The sequence below is a fragment of the Prionailurus bengalensis genome, chromosome E1 (assembly GCF_016509475.1).
Source record: "Prionailurus bengalensis isolate Pbe53 chromosome E1, Fcat_Pben_1.1_paternal_pri, whole genome shotgun sequence".
Taxonomy (NCBI): domain Eukaryota; kingdom Metazoa; phylum Chordata; class Mammalia; order Carnivora; family Felidae; genus Prionailurus; species Prionailurus bengalensis.
Window position 1 is genome coordinate 6620949 of NC_057347.1, and position 21124 is coordinate 6642072.

The following is a 21124-nucleotide window of genomic DNA, read 5'->3' on the forward strand; positions in this document are numbered from 1 at the left end:
ACAGCAGGGGGCCTGACCTGTCTTAGGACCTTTTTTTCTGAGCTTTAGTAAGCAAATGTTTATGCACACAGCTGACCCAAATTAGCTGGAGCCACAGGACCGAAATAGGAATAGCCCGTAACCAAACTCCAAGGCGAAAACATGAATTCCCTTGGGAGAAGTGATTAATCTTCCTCCAGGGAGAACGTGTTAGCTATGCGGCTGACTGAATTTACAACCGTATTCTAATTTGAAATCACATTGACTTATTAGTTTTTTTTTTTTAATTTAGAAATCCAAATTCCTTTTCAATCTTAAATGTCAATGTCCCTGTAAAACAAAATTTTGCCATTTGATATTCCCAGGGCTGGCAGCAAGAGGTCCTTTATTTATTTTCCAAAGAGTCGACTTGGGGGGTTGTGATATGGTTTTCTCTGGCCCTCAGGGGAAATGGCTAAAATGCACATTCTCTCGAGTCACAGAAAAAAGCAAATGTCAATCACAGGACCGTGACAGGACAGTTTTCCATGGTGTGACCTCAAGCCAGTACCCCACATAACATCTCTGAAGCCCTGAGGGGAAGAGCGTGTGGTAAAATGCAGGGTAGGGACCTCTTTGGCTTTCTTCCCAAGCCCTTGCCAAGTGGACATAGCATCTCCCACCCTGTGATAGAAGGTTCCAGAAGACCTTTGTGTTCCTGGCATCAGAGACCCGGAGTGTGCAGATCATTTCATGGGGGGAGTTGTTAACACCAAGAAGTGATGAATTACAGCTCTCACTCCAAAGCTAAGATACAGGAAATGCAGTGTTTCTTAGAACATTCAATAAGCTATGCTAATAGGAATTGAAGAGCCTTGGGAGCAAGAGAACCAGATAAATTCCTCCTAATTCCTAAGCCCAATTAAAACCAATCGAGTTTGGAATGTAAGTGGTATCTCAGGATAGATTCATACTGTTCCCTTAAGAGCTGCTGCTTAAGGAGAAGGATGTGTTCATTCTTTTTAACCACTTAGTACAGCCACACAAAGATCATTTCCTTTCTGGATTAGAGAAGTGACTAGGCCAACATCGATATGTAATGCCTAGATGACTGCCAGACTCTAGGGTGGAGGTGAAGACCTATCCATTGAGATGGTACAGATTCACCAGGCCCCCCCCACCGCCCCGCCCCGGACTTCAAGCAGACTTGCAAGATCTGGTTACCTGGGGAAACAGGAGTTGTTTTCAGAACTCCGTCAAGATAAATTGCAACTATGATCAAAAGTAGGAAAAGACGAGCCTCCTTTCAAAGGATGGCAAATAGACCTGAATCAGAGGCAATGCACGAGCGACGTGGTTGAACAGCACGTTTCTCCAGATGATTTCCCAGAGTTACTGAGTGGGGACAAATGGGGGGGGGGGGAGTCATGTGAAATGGCAGCGTTTGCAAAGAAGCCCATTTTAAGAGTGAAAGCAGCAAAGAGAAATTGGTGTTAGATCATTGGGAAATGTGATATTTAAGCAACGTATTCTGTTACTTTTCCTATAAGAAGGGAAGCATCTTAATCTCTGCTCAAAGTGAGGAGGGTGCTCTTGTCCAGTATTCTTAGCCAGCTGGGGCGATTCAGCATGTTCCTTTGGTCAACATTGTTAATGTCCAGGTGAGGCAGGGAGACTGAGAGAGAGCGTGCCTTAGTGGCTTCCCAAGCAGTGCCCTCCATAGACGATAACGGGGTTGACCAGTTGCCAGGACGGCAGTGCCATTTGTTTGATGTCCAGAGAGCCCTCCTGAACATGTTGCTCAGATTTAGCATGACCTTAAAGACCAAACAAGGCATCACACACACACACACACACACACACACACACACACAGCCCCAAGTGCCAATCCGGCCAGAAACCCAATTTTTTAAGCTGGCCAAAGCTTGGAAGAAGATTTCATTGCCTGCCACTTAAGAGTGGACATCTGCGGGAGTAGTATTAGAACTCCGGATCATGCGATTCATTGGCTTGCCCAGACTTAACAGTTCAGAAAAGTACTCTGTGTGGTTCTGTAACCACTGACCAAGCTCCTCGCTTGTTACAAACAGTGGTTGCGTGTGGCTCCTTATCAATCGTTTCTGGGGATCGGGAAAGCTCCTTAAAAATGCGGAATTTTGCTGAATGATGTTCTACTTCTTTGCTAAGTCAAAACAGAGTCCCCATCATGGTGGAGAGCTGCTTTCAAATCGTGAGCAGGAGCAAGAGGGAGGAATGGAAGCAGCATCGGGCCCAGGCTGCCATGTGCTTTGCCTGACCGGTGCCTGTGTCTCCTGGGTGTTAATATTTTGACATATTTTGTTACTTTGGCGTATTTTGTTGATACGCCTTGAAAGAAGTGAGGTCGTCAGAGGACCTAGGCTCTTAGCCCTAACTGTGTGGCCCTGGGTAAGTCATCCGATTTCTGTGGACTTCTATTGCCCCATTTGTTCAGGGTGAGAGTTTATTTCATTATCTCCAGGGTCCCTTCCAGCCCTCAAAGTCTGATTCTGTGCTTCTCACTCAGCACCCTCAGTTGCATGTTCCTGTCCGACCAGTCACCGACCTTATCCACAGTACGTGTCCCTTCCTACGGGTTGGGACGCACCTGCCATGGTCCGCAGCCTCTACCGAGACGTTTGCACTCAAGGGCAGAGCCAAATCAAAGAGGGCGTTAGTCACCCCATCCACCCCTCTCCCTCACTCTGGAGCATCTCTTCTGTGCCTAGTCTTCACAGGCCCCCGTGTTTCCTCAGGATCTCGAATGCTCTGTCTCCCCCACCTCTCTTTCTATTGCACATCCTGCCTTTGCTGCTCCTCCCGTCTTCGGCCTCGGTTCCACCTGCCTCTGTATCCTGTGGCTTCCGGGAAGCTGGTATCCTCCGGTCCTCTCCTCTCCGATCGCTTATGGCCTAATAAAGGCGCTCACGCCCATACTGTGCACAGCTCCGCAAGCACACCGGCAGATACCATTTTGCTGCTTGGTGTCCTCAGCCCGCCTCTGCTCACGTCTCTGTCTTTCTGTTGCAGCACTGAAAAGCCCAACTGAATTCCATGAGCAAAGAAAACATTTGGATAGTGACAAGGTAATTTTTTGGCAAGCTGCCCTTCTTTCTGAACTTAGACTCCAGGGTATAGATCTCTGAGTGCTGAGCTTTGGCTCAAGCAGGTAGAATTTCCACAGTAAACTTAATACGTGCCCTGCCCCACATACACACACACACACACACACACACACACACACACACACACACACACTGTAGGGGACCTTACTCCTGTGTACCCAAGACTGGAAATCTGATCAACCACATTTAACTTTGAAACTATTTGTTACCTTAAAAAAAGTCTCCAAAAAAACCCAAAAACAAAAACACGTCTCCAGTCTTTCTGATGTTGGGAAGATCATTGCAAGGATGCTGTAGACGTCAGGTTTCCGAAAGCCTTTTATAGTCCTTTCTAACAATCGGATTTTTAAAAATCCAATTCAGTGATAAGATAGAGGCTGTGCGTACAGAGATGACCTACAGCGACTTCAAGGCAAAAGGCATTGAGTTTATTTCTCTTTCTTTCTGGTTTTTTGTTGTTGTTGTTTGTTTCTTTTGGTTTTCTTTTTAACATTCAGGAGGGGGCATAATTGGCACATATGTTGCACCTTCATAGCAGATCTCTGCAAACTGAACTTATCAGTAATACAATAAATACTATTTAGCCGGCATCAGCCCCGTATGAGAAGGAAACGCAGGGAGGTGGAGGGGCGGGGGGTGTGCCTTTGTCCTGGGATTTCTTTGTCCACCTATCCTAGCCTCACAGCTACTTTGTGGGTGGAGAAAGGAGCAGAGCTCTGTACCTCTTTAAAGTTGTGCAGGAGAGGCTGTGGTCTCTGTTCCCTGGAAAACAGCTGTCTTTGATCAGAACTGGAGTGATCTCTAGATCCCTCTCAGGGGGCAAATAGGAGATCCAATAGAGTGGCATAAAAACCCAGAACTGGAAATCAGGGCCTGAGGTCCGGGTGTGCCCTGCCAGAGTCCACACTGTCCCCACAGACAACTCCACCATCGAGAAGACTGTGGGACTCAGTAAATTATCTCTGGGCATCCTTCTAACTCACCGTGCTTCTGAATGGCAGCCTTTACATTTCCATGGGTCCTAAGAGAGAGGGCATACATTGTCATGTTACACTGGATGGACTCAGACTACATTTCATCTCTAACCATAGTCAGTTTTGTGGCTGTTTTAAGAGTCCCTGGAATAGAATGGACTATAACACAGGCAGCTTAGTATCATCTGAGCTTTATTATTATTTTATTAACACATACCTGCCCGGCCTTTGAGGGTGGACCCAGGCTTCTTACCTCTTCACTGAATTTTTCCATCCTGAAATGACCAGAGGGGCTTTTGTAAATCTTCCCGCATCAAAATGGAGGAGACCGGGGAGATTTGCAGGTTCTGAGGAATGCCTTCCCCTTTCGAGAGAAATCGGGGTTCTTTTCAAGCCCAAAACTAGGCAGTTCGGCTGTCTGAGGTCCACAGTGGAACTTGTTCTTTGTTTGTGCTTGCAGACTGAAGACGCGCTGAAGCACAAGGTCAGAAACAGGCCTGACTGCGCGGACGTGGTTAATATGCACGTACTTCAAGGTGAGGCTGCACCCAAGCATTAACCCGGATGCCATCGAATGGTGGGCCATTGTGCCAGAGTCCTTTTCTTTATATGTTTGTGAAGCCCTCTTAGAAAGCGTCCCCTGATCTTCCAGAGTGGTCATTTGAGTTGTTTTAGGGCCACTTAGACGGTCTGATCAGGAAGGTATAGGCTGGGCTCTGAGCCTGTCTCTCCCCGCCATGTACCAGATTCCTCTAAAGCATGCCCGCCCTTTAGCCAGTAACAAATCTCTAGCATGTTAACTAGACGTGCCTATCCGCTAGACTGGATATATACAGTGATGCTTATTCAGGGATTACTTTAGATGTTGGAACATCGAAAACAGGGAAATGTCCAACTCTAGGGGATTGGCTGAATTAATTCTGCATCATCCGCGTGATTGAATACCTTGCAGCCACTGCAAACGAGGCTTTCACAGAAAAATGATTTAATGAGAGAGGTCTTCCAAGATGATGTTGAGTGAAAGAGACCAGAAAACAAAACTGGGGGCGCCTGGGTGGCTCAGTCGGTTAACGTCCGACTTCAGCTCAGGTCACGATCTCGCGGTCCGTGAGTTCGAGCCCCGCGTCAGGCTCTGGGCCGATGGCTCAGAGCCTGGAGCCTGCTTCCAATTCTGTGTCTTCCTCTCTCTCTGCCCCTCCCCCGTTCATGCTCTGTCTCTCTCTGTCTCAAAAATAAATAAAACGTTAAAAAAAAAAAAAAAGAAAACAAAACTGTATGGTCAGGTTCAGGGATGAAAACACATATGGTCAGGTTCAGGGATGAAAAAACATACGTAAATGGTATTTACAGTTTGAAGCTGTGATTAAAACAACAACAACAACAACAACAAAAAAAAAAACAGTCCTGGGGCACCTGGCTGGCTCAGTCAGGGGAGCGTTTGACTCTTGATCTCAGGGTTGTGAGTTCGAGCCCCACTATGGGTGTAAAACAAAAACATAGCCCTAATAATAAGTATAAATAGTTAAGAAAGACATCCACCTATTAAAAACAGAGTTTCTCAGTGCTTCCACTGTCTTTTATATACCTTTTTTTAAGCATTCTCCATACTTAGGGCAAGTACATAATAATACTATAATCAAAAAAGCATGAGAAATGTTACTTGCTACATCATCATGGTCTTGTCTTTTTTTAATTTTTTAATGTTTCATTTATTTTTGAGAGAGAGACAGGTAGAGTATGAGCAGGGGAGGGGCAGAGAAAGAGGGAGACACAGAATCTGAAGCAGGCTCCAGGCTCTGAGCTGTCAGCACAAAGCCTGATGTGGGGCTCGAACCCACGAACCGCAAGATCATGACCTGAACCAAAGTTAGAAGTTTAACCAGCTGAGCCACCCAGGCACCCCTCTTTATTTTTTAGAGTAGGCTCCAACACGAGGCCTGAACTCGCGATCCCAAAATCAAGATCTGAGCTAAGATGAAGAGTCAGACACCTAACCGACTAAGCCACCCAGACGCCCCAAACTCATCACAGGCTTCAATTAAACGAAACTGTGAGCTGTCCTGGCCCCCAGTTCAGTTGCATGTCCTTGATGGTTCCCATGTGATCCTCTCAGAAATTGAGGATTAACAGCCTAGAACACCAAGGATCTGCTGGGGTACAAAATGATCCCTCCTTCCCAAGGCTCATGGTCTAGTTCTAGAAACAGTAGTAGAAGATCAAGGGCCATGACCATGAGTGCTAGAAGCAGTCACAGCAAAAGAGGCAGGTAAGAACAGAGGAAGTAGAGAGGCTTTGTGCTGAGACCCAAAGAGTAGGCGGCTGCTGGTAGGGAGAAGGTAGGAAGCACTCCAGGGCAAGGAAACTAAGCAGAGGTACAAAGGTGAACCCACTAAGACATGCAGGACAGAAGGGGGAGGACCGGGGTCGCTGGAACAGTCGTTTGGGAATGGAGAATCTCCACTCACATAACAGCCAGACTGACAGACAGAAGAACGTCATTCAGGGGGATGCAAGAGAGGAGTGTTTTCTGAAGATTAATCCTGCATTGATGTGTAGGACCAATCAGAAAGATCCCTGAGGCAGGGTATCCAGTGAGAAGTCCTTGCCATGACCTAAGGAAGGATTAGGGGATGTTTTGGAGAGGACTGAGGCTCGAGTGCACCTGTTCTTTGGTTTGGAGTACTGATGTAGTCTCTACCTTGCATCAGGTGCATTGAAGATGTGGCTTCTAGACAAGATCTGACCTGTTACAACCATACAGCATCCCTAGACTGCTCCTGGATGGAGATTTCTAGATCAGCCACCAGACACTAGGCCTGGGTTAGTAGGTTGATAATAACAGAACAATAGGGCTGGAAGGCTGGTCTGTAAATATCTGCCCTTTGAAAACTGCAGAGTTGAGAGGAAAGGTACAAATTTTTATGGCCTCTTAACAGTTCTACCTTACAGCAATGACCGGTTGACTAAATTCTCCTCCAAGTTCTTACACAGAAATAAGTTGGGGACTAACCAAAAGAGGAATATAGGGGTGATTTAGGTCTTCTTAGTGACCTTTGTCACCCTCAGATGATGAGAAACTGCCTGTTGGATAAATTCAGTGTTAAAGATCCCCGTTTAATTAAGTAACTGTTTCAAAGGGACTTTTTTTTCCTTTGGCAATTGACTTTGACATTTGAATCAGGTAGTATCACAACATCACCAAATCTAAACCCCTTAAGAAGTCCTACTACTGCAAGTAATTACATTACTAGGTAATATTTGCTTCTGGCTTATCCTGTGCCAGGCAATATATAGACAGGATGTGCATTCAAGTGCTGCAGCTTAGGGTCAGCAAGCAATGTAGATCCCATGGATTGCCTGTTCACAAAATCACCAAATCGCACATTTTTTTTTTTTAAGAATTGTCGCCAAATGCATTTCTCTAACTCTTCTGTGCCTCTCTATTTGCTTTTATTTGGAAGCATCTAGTCTTTGCTGCTAATCCGTGTGAAGTGATGATGATTGCACTGGAAAATTATTAGAGCCCAATGTGGGTCAAAGTTTCACTTACAAAAGCAAAACCCCCAAACCAGAAATAATGTCGCATTCTAGAACAGATTCTTTGTGCTTCAACCCCTTAGCCTCCACTACAGAGAGGTCCATCCCAACTGCTCAGATGAAGCTGAAGAGAGCCCGACTTGCGGATGATCTCAACGAAAAGATTGCTCTCCGGCCAGGGCCACTGGAGTTGGTGGAGAAGAACATACTGCCCGTGGACTCTGCTGTGAAAGAGGCCATAAAAGGTACTTAGAACCCATGGCATGCTTCTCTTGTGTGCTCTGAGATCTGAGGGCAGCCAAGGCTCTGACCTGCCTAGGGCCCTGGGGGCGGGGCCTCTCACTAGACAAGAGTCATGCCAAGGGTTGCTGTCCCAGAGTGGTCTCCAAAACCAGAGGTCCTAGGAGTGAGGACGAGATTCCCACCCACTCACCCTACAAAGGTCAGGTTAACAGCAATCAGTGTTGTCCTAGTCAAGCAGGTGGAGAACCTGAATTGATGGAACTCTCCCAATCTCTCCCCTCAAGGTGCTATCACTTAGGAGTCACAGCCCCCTATAGCCCTCCTCTTCTAGAGGGAAGAAGACTGGTAGAGCAGAAAGGACACTGGACTGGAATCCAAAGACCTGAACTCTAAGCCCTGTTTGTTGTGTGTTGGGGCTTCCCCAGGTCCCTTCGCCTCTCTGAGATGCTGATAATGACACCAGCCTAGCCCAACTCAGAGGCTCTCAGGAGTGAAGTTCAGATTATAGACATGTGTGAAAATTCTTTGTAACAATCCTCATGGGGGCCCCAGGGATGAAGAAGTACAAATACTTACAGAGGGAACACAAACATTAATTCTTTCATAAGCTCTATAAAATCGTTGAGACCAAGTAGATGCAAACAGCCCAAGTGCACTGGGAAAACGGTGGTAGAGGAGAGAAAGGGGAACTCAGCATTCCCCTAGGTGAACTTGATTTTTCTTCCAGTGATGACCACCAGGAGCTCTAAGGATTATTGATGTTTAATAAGCAACACACATTTAAACGTTTCAACCCACTGTCAATAGGTGTTTGTGAAGATATTTTATCAAGCACTTAAGTTCAATGTTAAACCTGTCATCGGATGTATTATCCCCCATTCTAAAATCTTGCTGTCACCCAACCATTCAAAAGCCATGTGATTTTCGGGTTTGGAACCTGTAAATATGAAAATCTCTGCTCTGGGAGAGATGACATGGTGAACCCATCAGCGCCCACCTACTGTTCCATTGTGACGTTCTCTCTTTACTCTCTCCTTCCACACTGAATATCCCATGCCTTTGAACTTGGACTAGCCAAGACCACCCAACTGGGTGCTATGTCTGTCTCTACTCTGATAAGATCTAGGACAGGAAGAAGATCTCCATGGGGCATCTCCTCATTTCTTAACATTTTCTATTCCATACATTTAAATCTATCATCGATTTTATGTGATAAGGGGAAAGATCTCAATTTGCAGTTTTGGGTTTATGGTGAGATTCTATTTTTCCATGTGAATTCGTGGCAGTGGCAATTCGTGGCTATTGGCTGGGCATTTTCTCCCCTTCCTGCTTTGTTAAAGCTATTTATATAGAAAAAACTAATAATGCTAACCCTCAGTCTTTCACAATTATCTTTACCAGTTTGTCCTTTGCCTTTTGTATATTTTGCCTAGAAGCTGTTTTTATTTTCTATATAGTTAGATCTAGTAATTTTTGTGGTTTCTGAATTTATCAATTATTGGAAACGTTTCTTAGCTCAGGAATCTAGAGTGATCCACCTCTGTTGTCTTCTAGCATTTATATATTTCATTTTTATATTTCAGGCCTTACGGCATACAAAATTATTTAAGTGTATAGTTTAAAAGACACTGCTAGTTCTGTTTTTCCACAGTTTTACTGATGTATTTTACAATGTATTTCAGTGTCTATCTCACAAGTTTCTTTGCACTGGTCTGATATTTCTAATGTTTCTTGGCTTAATCTCACAAGTATATGCTGGGTGAAATTTAAAATCAGTTTAGCCTATGCCAGTTTCAGTCTTGTTAGATTTTTGTTTGGGGTTGCAGTGAATTTATTTTTTTTAATTTTTTTTAATGTTTATCTTTTTGAGAGGGAAAGAGCGAGTGGGGTAGGGGCAGAGAGAGTGGGAGACACAGAATCTGAAGCGGGTTCCAGGCTGTGAGCTGTCAGCACAGAGCCTGATGCGGGGCTCAAATCCACAAACCATGAGATCATGACCTGAGCCGGAGTCAGATGCTTAACCAATTGAGCCACCCAGGCACCTCTGTAGCAAATTTATACATTAGTTGATAGTTCCTTTTTTTTTTTTTTTTTTTTTTGAGGGAGAGAGAGAGAAAGCACAAGAGAGGAGAGTGGGGGGAGGGGAGAGAGAATCTTAAGCAGGCTCCACCATGGGGCTTGATCTCACAACCATGAGATGGTGACCAGAGCCAAACTCAAGAGTCAGACACTCAACTGACTGAGCCACCAGCCACCCATGATGGTGCATTTTTACGCTTAAAATATATCAGTTCTGGGGCGCCTGGGTGGCTCAGTCAGTTAAGCGTCCGACTTCAGCTCAGGTCACGATCTCGCGGTCCTTGAGTTCCAGCCCCACGTCGGGCTCTGGGCTGACAGCTCAGAGCCCGGAGCCTGTTTCCGATTCTGTGTCTCCCTCTCTCTCTGCCCCTCCCCCGTTCATGCTCTTTCTCTCTCTGTCTCAAAAATAAAGAAAACGTTAAAAAAAATTAAAAAAATATATCAATTCTTCTGAGACAGAAATACAGTCTCTCTTCCCATTTCTTCAACTCCTCTATCATTTCCCTTGTAAGGTTTTTTTTTTTTTTAAGTGAAGTCACATCAATTATTGGCACCCTATAGGAAATCTGTTAATTTTGCACGTTTCATAACCTTGAAGGGTTTCTCCATATTTCCAATAGTTGCTCCTAAAACTAATGAAAATTTGTCTCCTGCTGCATTTTTTTCCTGCCTTGGTGCACTGATCCTTGGCTGATACTTGAAAAGTAACATCAAGCTTTTATTAATGTATTATATAACTAGCATCATGTAGAACATTGTATACAGCATATTCATAACATATGTCATATCCAAATTTCATGCTTTATTTACAAATTATATATTTGTAAATTGAGTTTTATATAAATTTTAAAGTATGATATACTGTATTATATAAACCTAATAATATATATTTTACTGTACATATAATATGTTATATGTAAATATATGTCACATATAAAATTATATATGTGAATTATATAAGGCACACAATTTATGTTATTTCATATACAATAGACAGTATTTCACTATACAATTTAACAACTATTAATATATGACATAGTATAAAATTATTATTGGTACATTGCCAGTGCTTCAAGCAGTATTATACGGTTTTATATTATACATTATGTTTTTGTTATGTTGATGATAATATTTTTCTGTTTCTATCATAAATAGGGATTTCTTCACTCATATATCTCTTTATATGCCATTAGCCTTTGGTATAGATAGGTATTCCAAGGAAGTATTTCTGTATAAAATGGATGCTTAATTCTTAAAATGCTTTCAGGGTGCCTGGGTGGCTCAGTGGGTTAAGCATCCGACTTCGGCTCAGGTCATGATCTCGCAGTTTGTGAGTTCAAGCCCCGCGTGGAGCTCTGTGCTGACAGCTCAGAGCCTGAAGCCTGCTTCGGATTCTGTGTCTCCCTCTCTCTCTGCCCCTCCCTCTCTCTTTCTCTCTCTCCCTCTCTCTCTCAAAAATAAATAAATATTTAAGAAATGTTTAATGTTTTCAACGTGCACAAAAAGACGATCACGTGGGGAATGTGGCCTTGCTGTCTTTCCTGATTATCTTGCATTTCTGGGGGAAAAAAATCCCACGTACAATTTTTTTCTAGAACTTTCTGGTATTTTATTTGAGATTCGCATCTCTTCGTTAGGATAACAGTAGCTGCTAAACCACAAAATTTCAGCAGCCTAACACTAGAAGTTTTATGTCTTGTTCATAAACGGTCGAGGGAGGCTTTTCTTTAACGGCAGATCTTTCAAGCACACAGGCTCCTTCCCTCTGGCGGCTTCACCCACCCCTAGAGCAGGGCTGCAAACTTTTTCTTCAAGGGCCGACAGTAAATGAGCTAAGCTATTTAAACTGTCACAACCGCTCAGCTCTCACCAACTGCAGTGTGAAAAGAGCCATAAGCGAGAAGTCAGCAAGGGGGCATGGCTGTGTTCCAATAAAACTTTATTTACAAAAGCAGGTTCACAGGCCATAGCCTCCTCATCCTCTGTACCGAGCCAGCAAGCGGGGGGCACGAATGAAAAGGCCCACCCGCCTGTGTTACAAGCCTCCACCTGGACACCAGCGTATCACGTCTGTTCCCATTTCCCTGTGAAAATAGCGCCGATGGCTCGGGAAGGTATTTTCTGGCGGAACAGTGATTTTCCAGCAATGTCTCCCTACTATGGAAGGGAGAACATAAATTTTGATGACTAGCTGGTCTTTTCTGCTACGGCGTTCACAAATAGTATTCGTCTTTGTTTTTATTTTACCCTTGTCAGGTTTAAATATCAAGACTTACACGTGCTTCACAAAATAAGTTATAATTATCTTTCCATATTTTCCCATGTTTGGAAAGCGTTTATGACCACAGTGATCAGCTCTTTGAAAACATTGCCTATTAAAGTCACGGGGGCTCAATACTTTCCTTAGGAGTAGGCCTTTAACAGCTTTCATTCTGTTTTTGTACATAGTTTTTTTTGGGTATTCAGATTTTCTCCTTACGGTAATGTGTGCAGTTTACCTTATGCAAAAAATTCCCATCGTCCCTCTGAATTGCAGAGTTATTAGCCTAAAGTTCTGTAAAGTCTTGGCTTAGAGTTATTCCAGGCTGCTCTCAACCAGGGGTTAGATGCCATTTTTCAATGCAATGTGGTCGTTTGTGTGTTTTCTCCCTTCGTGAAGCAGTTCATGAATTTGTTCACAAACGTTGTTGGTTTCTGGTCTTGGATTCATTTAGTTTCGCTTCTCGTCAAGGTCACCGGGCAGGAGAGTCTCCACAGGGAGGGTTGGGGATCCAGGAGGTTCATCAGTTTCAAGTGCAGTGGAGACAGGTGGAGGCAGAGGGAAGGTTACACAGTGTGCCCCTATTCAGGCGAGGAGTCAGAGGATATGAGCAGCAGCACGGTCAGTGGAAGAGGATAGAAAGCAATAAACATGAGGGATAATAATAATAATAATAATAGAAGGGTGTGAAGCAAGAACTGTGGGGTCCACCACTCTGGTTTTTAGAGCTGGACTCTGTGACTTCGGCCACACAGCCACACACCGACTTAATCCTAAATACCTCATTTGCTCCTCTCTGAAACCCCAGCAACAACAATAGCTCTCTCGGGCTCTTTTCTCCAGTTGGACTCAGTTTGTAAATTATGTAAAGAATCAGCAAGGCATTGATAGTACATGAGGGAATTCGTCTAATTTCGGACCTCAAGGACTTTGCGCTTCAAGAAAAGAGAAGAAGAGAGCCAACTTTCCACGTGAAAGTTCCTCTGAAGGGCTGGATAAAAGTCACGGTGGGAACGTGTATGCCTGTACCTAACCAGGACATCCTGGAGGTATGACTGCTTAGCGAGCCCTGAAGGGAGAGGGGCAGCGATCAGTAATAAGGATGGTGAGGTCATAAGGGCCCTTTGTATTGTGTCTTGAGAGCAGCAGAGAGACTCAAACTTCTCTTGTCATTTAAGGACACCAACACAAACACTTTCCTAGTTCCCCAGCAAGGGAGAACATAATTTAAAATAATGATGATGCCAATAGTAATAAAGTGGTGGCGAGCCATTGGAAGCATTCATGGTGGAAGCCAGAGCTATGTCTGTGTGGAAACAAGGTGGAGATCCTGCCTCTAGAAAGATCCCTCTGGCTGCAGTATAAAGTGGACTTGAGAGACGTGAAATGGAGCCAGAGTGCTGTCTCCTATTAGGTGACTGTTTGGCTTGTCTGAGGAAAGTTGATGAAGGCATGAATAACAGTCATGGTTGGGGGTGTGGAAAAGAGAGACTCTGAAAGACAATTGATTTTGCATGATTAGATGGTCAGTGGAATACACCAATCGAGACAAAGGGAAAGCAGAGATAACACCAAGGTTTGTTTCTCTCCTGGGCAACTGGGTAAATGGCCGCCATTTGTCAAGATGGGGACCGTGAGTAGAAGAGCAGATTTAGGGAAAGATGTGAATTCTCGTTTCAACTGTTGGATTTGAGGGGCCCACAGAAAATGGAGGGGCAAGCGACTAAGTAAGCAATGGGTTCCGTCGAACTAGAATTCAGGAGAATATTGGTCTAGAACTACAGATTTGGGAGACTGGAGTGTAGATGTAAATTTAAACTAATGGTCTAGATAAGATTTCCCTTTCATTCATTTGTTTATTCACTTAATACTTACAGAGATTCTTCGGTATCAGACACTATTCTAAGGGCTTGGGACATATCAGTGAACAGAACATTTGTGCTTCAACAGACCTTATATTCTAGTGGGGAGACGTAGACAGTAAACATAATGAATGATTACGTATTATAATACAAGGGTGTAAGTGATACAAAAGTAAAAGTCGGACAGGGTTCAAGGAATCAAAAGTGCCCACTAGAGGGTAGTTGGGAGAAAGAAAGGATGTATAAAAGGACAAGAGGGCTAGGAGGCTCCCAGGCAGAGGGAGGGAGTCCATGAAGATGAAGGCAAGGAATGGCTACCGAAGGAGGTTGTCCAAATTGAGGAAAATCCAGCACCAGCAATGGGGAATTGACCCAGGCATCAGCCTCTTAGCAGTAATCTTTCGATGTGCATGAGAGTTTCTATGGGGGGTGATGGCACTTTGAGTGGCCCATCCGGTGGTGATGATGACCCAGCCCCCTCTTCTGCCTGTCACTTCTTGTGATCAAATCATCTCCCCACGATGAACTGGTGACTCCGGGCAGAGGTTCACTGTGGGCTCTTCTCCTGACATCTGTGTGTCGCACCCTCTCTCCACGTGCTCTTCCAGATGTGCTTACGTTTTCCAGCTCTCCCTGCAGCTGGCTTTCTATGTGCCAAGCTCTGAGAGGAATGCTTTGTCATCGTCTTCCTCCAGGTTTTAGTGAAGACCAATCTAGAACGTCTCTCAACACAGGAAAGGGATTTTTTTTTTAATTAAAAAAATTTTTATTTTTTAAATAATTTTTTTTTAATGAATTTTTGAGAGAGAGAGAATACAAGCAGGGGAGAGACAGAGACAAAGACAGAGGATCTGAAGCAGGCTCCGCACTGTCCACAGAGAGAGAGCCCAATGCGAAGCTTGAACTCACAAACCGCGAGATCGTGACCTAAGCCAAAGTCAGATGCTTAACTGACTGAGCCGCCCAGGCTCCCCTATTTTTCATTTTAGTTCCAGTATATTTAACATACAGTGTTAGTTTCAGGTGTACAATGTAGTGATTCAACACTTCCCATCCATTATTCAGTGATCATCATGACAAGTGTGCTCTTAATCCCCATCACCTGTTTTATCCACCCCCCCCCCCCAGCCACCTCCCTTCTGGGAACCATCAGTTTGTTCTATAGTTAAGAGTCTGTTTTTTGGTTTGTCTCTTTTTTCCCCCTTTGTTCATTAGCTTTGTTTCTTAATTCCACATATGAGTGAAATCATACAGTATTTGTCTTTCTCTGACTTATTTCACTTAGTATTATACCCTCCAGATCCATCTGTGTTGTTACAAATGGCAAGATTTCATTCATTTTTATGGCTGAGTAATATCGCATTGTACATATATGCCTCCTCTTCTTTATCCATTCATCTATCAGTGGACACTTGGGCTGCTTCCATAATTTGCCTCTTGTAAGTAATGCTGCAGTAAACATGGGGGGGCATATATCTTTCTGAACTGGTGGTTTCATATTCTCTGGGTAAATACCTAGTAGTGTGATTACGAGATCATAAGGTAGTTCTATTTTTAAGTTTTTGAGGAAGCTCCATACTATTTTGCACAGTGGGCTGCACCAATTTGCGTTCCCACCAACAGTGCATGAAGATTCCTTTTCCCTCCCCCCCATCCTTGCCAACACCTGTTTCGTTGTTTCTTGTGTTGTTGATTTTAGCCATTCTGACAGTTGTGAGGTGATATCTCATTGTAGTTTTGATTTGCATTTTCCTGATGAGTAGTGATGGTGAGCATCTTTTCTTGTATCTTTGGCCATCTGGATCTCTTTTTTGGGGAAATATCTGTTCATGTCTTCTGCCATTTCTTAATTGGATCATTGGTTTGGCATGGAGTTGTATATAAGTTCTTTATATGTTTTGGATACTAATCCTTTGTCAGATATGTCATTTGCAAATATCTTCTCCCATTCATTAGGTTGTCTTTTGGTTTTGTTGAGTGTTTCTTTCACTGTGAAGAAGCTTTTTAGTTTGATGTAGTCCCATTTGTTTATTTTTGCTTTTATTTCCCTTCCCTCAGGAGACATATCTAGAAAAATGTTGCTATGGCTGATGTCAGAGAAATTACTACCTGTGCTCTCTTCTAGGACTTTTATGGTTTCAGGTCTCACATTTTGGTTCTTAATCCATTCCGAGATTGCTTTTGTGTGTGGTGTAAGGAAGTGGTCCAGTTTCGTTCTTTTCCATGTAGCTCTTCAGTTTTCTCAGAACCATTTGTTGAAGACACTTTCTTCTTCCCTTTGGATATTCTTTCCTGCTTTGTTGAAGATTAATTAACCATGTAAGTGTGGGTTTATTTCTGGGCTTTCTATTCTGTTCCATTGATCTATATGTATGTCTATTTTTGTACCAGTACCATACTGTTTTGATCACTACGGTTTTGTAATATAACTTGAAATCTGGGATTGTGATACCTTCAGTTTTGTTCTTCTTTTTCAAGATTGCTTTGGCTTTCTGATTTGACTTCTACAGGAGGAAGCTTGGGACTCCTTGTGGCCACATCTGGGGAATATGTACCCAATTCCCTGTTTCCTCTTCCTAGAAAGCCACTAATCTGGGTCTGAATACCCACTTCCAACGTGTGTTGGGGAAAGGATTCCCAATCCTAACAAGCAATGCTCAGGACACCAGCTGGGCATCTGACAATTCAACCCAGAACTCAGGAAACCCATTCACTTACTAGATTAACAGTTTATTATAAAAGGGTTATAGCTCAGGAACAGTCAGATGAGGGAGATGTGGAGGATGAGCCATGGTAGCCATGCTCCCCAAGTACATCACTCTCCCCAAATCTCCACAAGGTCATCAACCTGGAAGCTCTCCAAACCCCTTCCCTTTGGGTTTTCAATGGAGGCTTCATTATACAGTCACAATGTGATTAGATCATTGGTCATTGGTGATTGAACTCAATCTCCAGCCCCTCTCCCCTTCCTGGGGGCCAGGGGCTGACACTGAAAGTTCCAACCGTCACTTGATTAGTTCCCTAGGCCACCAGCCCCCCTCCTTTGGTGAGGTTCAAAAGCCACCTCATTAACATAACAAACACCACTTTTGTGACTCTCACTCATCACTTAGAAAGTTCCAAGGGTTTTCAGAGCTCTGTGCCAGAAAGGGGGACGGAAACCAATATAGATTTCTTACTATAAATCACCATTCACAATTATTAACAGCCACAGTCTCTCAGGACAGAATACTGAAACAAAAAAGTAGATACGGTGTTACACGGGAGTGAGGATTTATGAGAACAGAAATTAATCCTAGAGTTTAGCACGGCCTCCTTGAGCTGATGAGTGGGTCATTATTAATTAAAGATCCCTCAGTTTGAGATCCCTCAGTTTGGGTGGCTCAGTGATTTACGTGCCTGACTCTTGGTTTCGGCTCAGGTCACAATCTCATGGTTCATGGATTCGAGCCCCACATCGGGCTCTGTGCTGACAGCATGGAGCCTGCTTGAGATTCTCTCTCTTTTTCTCTCTGCCCCTCCCCTGCTTGTTCTCTTTATCTCTCTCAAAATAAATAAACTTAAAAAAAATCCCTCAGTTTGAGACCCCTAGGAGCCTGCTTGTGGCTTGTTAATTCTCTCTCTGGCCATGTAAGCCTTTCCTTCCCTTGACAGGAGGAACGTTCCTTAGCTCCCATGGAAGCTGCCTATTATCCAGAGGCCTGGCTTCTGCTTGAGTGAAACGGAACCCCTGCTGGCTTTCCTGGGTTTTTTCAAACAGTGGAAGGACTCTGGTTTTCAGCTCCAGTAGATGAGCCCCTTCTCCTAAAGCGTCCTCACCTTTCCCTTGGTCTGGCCCAGGCAGCCCCTGAATGCCCAAGTCACCTACTTAGCTACTTTTTTAAAGACTCGAACCTGTATCTCAGAGAATATACAGTCTGGTTATCAAAGATAAATTAGAGCTGGTCCAGAAGATCTCCATTTCCAGCTGTTACATTTCTAAAAGATCTATGTGGGTTGGGGCTCCTGAGTGGCTTAGTCTGTTAAGTGTCTGACTTCAGCTTAGGTCATGATCTCACGGTTCGTGGGTTCGAGCCTTGTGTTGGGCTCTGCACTGACAGTGTGGAGCCTGCTTGGGATCCTCTCTCTTCCTCTCTCTCTTCCCCTGCCTCTCTTTCTCTCTTAAAAACAAATAAACATTAATTTAAAAAAAAAAGATCCTACACTAGTCTTTGCTCACTCACACCCCCAAGGCGCAGACTTCATAACAAAGCAGAAACAATCCCTATTTCCTGAGAATCCAATCTTTCTTCAGAGACTCTGGAAGCCCTTCCTGAACACTCTGATGATTTATTTTAAGGCGCATAGACAATAACCGTGGCCCGAAGCCAGATGGTAGACCATTTGCCTCGTCATAAAAAGAAAAAGGGTTTCTTTGGCATCGCTTTCTCCTGGACAAAATTTATCATTCCGTAATGAGAAATCATTTCCGAAGCGCACGTGATCCTGGGGGGACGGAGGCACAATGAGGCATATGTGGAAAATACTTCTCTGTGCTGCTGGCCTTGGCTGCCCATCAAAGCAGTCACGGGCATCGCTATGAGGTCTGCAGCTGTGGAGAGCTGATGTACCCCCACGAGAGAGCTCTGAAAGGGTGGGGTCCTGCAGAGGGGAAGCAAGAGACAGGGCTCAAATCTCTTTACACACCTGACGATCTTCTTTGACCCTAGAGAGTCAACCTCAAGTGCCAGCACAGAAGTCCTTCTGGTTGAGTGTTTTCCTCCACTCCTGTGGTCCCAGAATCAGCGTATGTCTTAGAGGCTTCAGGCAAATTTCGGAGATGCCAGGAATCGGAGGAAAAGGAATCCTCATTCCTCCAAACCTCCACGGACACCCATTTCTGTAATAATGGCACCTGACCCCCTTTAAGAGCAGTGGGTTCTGTCTTTCTTGGACGATATAGTCCCTCCTCTACAGACCGCGTATTGAAAAACCTTTAGGCAAGAGCCATGTTTAAAGTTTATTTATTATAGGGGCGCCTGGGCGGCTCAGTCAGTTGAGTGTCCCTTCAGCTCAGGTCATGATCTCACGGTTCGTGGGGTTGAGCCCCGCGTCGGGCTCTGTGCTGACAGCTCGGAGTCTGGAGCCTACTTTGGATCCTGTGTCTCCCTCTCTCTCTCTCTGCCCCTCACCCTGCTCATGTTCTCTCTCTCAAAAATAAACATTAAAAGAAAAGTTTATTATTTCGGGGAGAGAGAGAGAGAGAGAGGAGGAGGAGGAGGAGGAGGAGGAGGAGGGGCAGAGAAGGAAAGAAAGTGGATCCCAAGCAGGCTTGCATTGTCCGTGCAGAGCCCAACGTGGGGCTCGAACTCAGGACCGCTGAGCTGAAATCAAGAGTCGGATGCTTAAAAGCGCCCCTAGGCAAGGGCCACATTTAAACCCTACCTATTAACACAGGGATCACCTTGTCCCTTAGAAAATGGATTTTCCTTCCGTGTCTTCCAAGAGGGCATTAAGAGATGGTCTGTCCGCGAATTAAAAATAGCTCTCGGGCCATGCACTGAACAGGCTTGGGAGAAGATAAGCAAACAGGTCCTTTTCCACAAGCCGCTTCGTGCTCTCCTAGGCAAAAGGTACCCAGGACTCCAGCTATCTCCCTTAATCTTGGAATCTTAAATGTTTATGCAGAGAAAGTACAACTGACTCATTCATCCAGTTGCTTCCCGGGGGACGAGGGAGGGGGGAAGCTCAGAGTCCAACATCCCCCGGGGGCCAGTGCCCAGAGCCGGCCCCTCGGGCATAGCCGGAGGATGATGTCAGGGCTTCCCAAAGTGGGTCCTTGTCACCGCACCCCCTGACGTGTGTCTCCGGGGACAATAGCCAGCACACCACACTCCAGCAACTCCCAGGGTGCCTCGTGCCCTGGGAGATTGGAGCAGAGGCCCAGGGTCACGGCACAAAGCGACAGACATGGTTATTCCAAAGACAGCCAGATAAGGTGACCTTTGTCCCCGTCCATGTGAGCCTGGCTTGAACCAGGAGGGAAGGAGTGACAGCAGCCTTTGCAGTGACTCCCAGCTCTGAAGGTCTTTGCAAAGCTGACCGACCACAGGACAAGGTGCCTGCTGGGTGGGTCTTTTTAAATTTTTGATAACGGCCCCAACAAAAGCAGCCACAATCACCGCCAGGCTAGCAATTATTCAACACTTGCCCATCAGGGACTGGGCTCAACCATTCACATGTTGTTCTGTTGTTTTAATCCTCAAATCCTTGAGAGGTTAACTCTGCCATTTCCGTTTTAGAGGTGGGGAAACTGAGGCTCCCAGAGGTGAAATCACTTGCCAGCAGAAACGCGATAGGGCTGAGAAACCACCCTCGACGGTTCGAGTCCAGAACTGAAGTTCTTACTGACCCTGCTGAGCAAACCCCACATACGTCATCTCAAAAGGACGTCACTGCCTTTTGCTAGCAGAGCGTCTCAGCTGTTCAGTTTCTCCCATGAGCAGAGGCCGAGTCGAGCGTGCACATGAGTGGACGCTCCTCTTCCGTCCGGGTGGTCACAAATCCAAGCCACCGGCAGCCCTAAGACAGTGGTGATGGGGGAGGGTGGGGAGGGACTAGGCAGGGTCTTCGGGCCTGCGCCGTAAGGAAGTGGTCCTCCTCACTGGCATATTCTGATCTGGCCCATGGTGCTTTTTGGAGATCAGACAGATCCAGAGTCCAGTTTGGGGCCTTAGCCATGACCTTATTGACTCCTTCAGGGTGTAAGTAACTGCCCTATATGTAGTTGCATGGATGCACGTCGTCTTTGTGGATGTAAGCAGAAAACCTTGTGTTTTTTTTTTTAATTTTTATTTATTTTTTAAATATTTTTAACATTTATTCATTTTGAGAGACAGAGCGTAAGTTGGGGCCGGGGGGGAGGGCAGAGAGAGAGCGGGACACAGAATCCGAAGCAAGCTCCAGGCTCTGAGCCATCAGCACAGAGCCCGATGCGGGGCTCGAACTCACGGATCATGAAATCATGACCTGAGCTGAAATCGGACGCTTAACCGACTGAGCCACCCCTTTATGAAGGCACCCCTTTAT

At 45.0% G+C, this 21124-nt stretch overlaps 1 protein-coding gene across 3 annotated transcripts in view; it reads left to right on the top strand.

Annotated features, from left to right (window-relative positions):
• MYOCD (myocardin) overlaps positions 1-21124 on the top strand; it is a 109612-nt gene that overhangs the window by 50322 nt on the left and 38166 nt on the right. For all 3 annotated transcript variants that reach the window (XM_043583151.1, XM_043583152.1, XM_043583153.1), the window contains 3 exons: positions 3007-3062; positions 4536-4611; positions 7696-7857. In XM_043583151.1, coding sequence (XP_043439086.1) covers positions 3007-3062; positions 4536-4611; positions 7696-7857 — 294 coding nt within the window. The remainder of the gene's footprint in view (positions 1-3006; positions 3063-4535; positions 4612-7695; positions 7858-21124) is intronic.